General features: G+C 50.0%; 1 protein-coding gene across 1 annotated transcript; it reads left to right on the top strand.

Moving 5' to 3' along the window:
* The first annotated feature begins 1067 nt into the window (after positions 1–1067).
* Positions 1068–1565, top strand: LOC110944764 (leucine-rich repeat extensin-like protein 3). The gene has a single exon (XM_022186413.1). It carries the CDS (start codon positions 1068–1070, stop codon positions 1563–1565), a length of 498 nt encoding a protein of 165 aa, XP_022042105.1.

Raw genomic sequence — 1565 nt, 5'->3', positions numbered from 1 at the left:
GGATACAAAACATTTTTACAAAAAAAGGGCAAAAAAATACACTTTTCAAAAATTATATTTCAGTCTTAGAGACTGAGGGAGTTCAGCCTTAGAGGCTGGGGAGGTTCAGCCTTAGAGGCTTGGGAGGTTCAGTCTTAGAGGCTGAGGGAGGTTCAGTCTTAGAGACTGAAGGGTTCAATCTTAGAGATTGGGGAGGTTTAGTCTTAGAGACTGGGAGTTGGTCTTAGAGAGAAGGGAGTTAGTCTGAGAGGCTAGGGAGTTCAGTCTGAGAGACTAGGAGGGTAGTCTAGGGAGACTAGGAGAATTACTTGTTTGTTTTATTGTGACTTACATGTTTATTTGATTTCATGTTGATATTTGTGCATATGTGTGGTTGTGTTATAGACACCATGGTTTCTTCTTCCGACACAGGAGTATCAGACACAATGGACCCATGGCGATTGTGTCAGATGATGAGATACCATCCGAGGGAGACGTATACACGTCAGATACCACGAGTACAGATGACGATGATTTTTCAGCCGTTCGCTCTGCCAGACATCGGAGTTGAGGTTCAGCCTGCTGATGGCATTCCTGCTGGGGATCTCCCTCTTGCTGTGATCCCTGCTCCCGTTCCACTTGCTGCTTTTCCCGTGGCGAATGTGCCACTCGATGTCGTGTCTGATGACGACATTGATCTTTTCGAGGAGGGTCCCCCTAAGGACGACTATGAGGGCGGGGTCCCGATCGATGTTGATGCTATCCTTCCTGTTGCTGAGGCCCCTGTAGAGGAGGCTCCTCTTGATTCACCTGTTCTAGACTCGTTGGAGTCTGTAGCATCTGCTTCTTTGCACGACCAGGGTGTGAAGCATCACTCTCCTGACGCTGACCCCGACGTAGCGATGTCAGCTGCACCTGGTCCGGCACACGAGTTTGAGTTTGACCATGAGATCGATGACGATTTTGATCCAGTTATTCCTCCTGATTTCGATCCTGATCATGAGATCGAGTTTATTCATATGGACTAGCCCTTAGAGGCGCCAGTGGCTCCTATTGATCCGTTGTTTGACATCCCTGCCGACTTTGATATGGACCTTGTTGACCCTGAGCCTGTCATGGCCCCAGAGCCTGTTGTTGCTCCTGATCCTGCACCAGAGCACGACCCTGTTCTTGATGATGCACCAGCCTTTGCACCACCCGTTGCTGACCTTCCCATTGTTGCACCACCAGTGGTGGATGATCCTATTGTTGATGCACCTTTACCTGATCCCATGCCGGTATTGGTTGACCGTGCACCTTTCGCCGCTCACATAGATCCTCGTTATGCTGACACCCGTAACAGGTGGATCGAGGATGATGACGACTACCCACCGTTTGTGCTACCCGTCACTCCTCCCGTAGCACCCGTTTCTGCACCTATTGAGATTCCATTGTTTCCCCCACACACCACTGACGTCCATCGCACTGATCTTCCCATCACATTCCTCCAGGACATACCGCCACCTCGTCCTGGAGAGGGTTCATCGAGGCAGCCGCCTGTTTCTGTTCCACCCGTACTGTCATCATCTTTTCCGTTCCTGTCATAG

Source organism: Helianthus annuus, chromosome 6, assembly GCF_002127325.2.
Source record: "Helianthus annuus cultivar XRQ/B chromosome 6, HanXRQr2.0-SUNRISE, whole genome shotgun sequence".
Lineage (NCBI taxonomy): Eukaryota > Viridiplantae > Streptophyta > Magnoliopsida > Asterales > Asteraceae > Helianthus > Helianthus annuus.
Note: the sequence above shows the minus strand (reverse complement) of the source record. Positions and strands in the feature narration are given on the sequence as shown.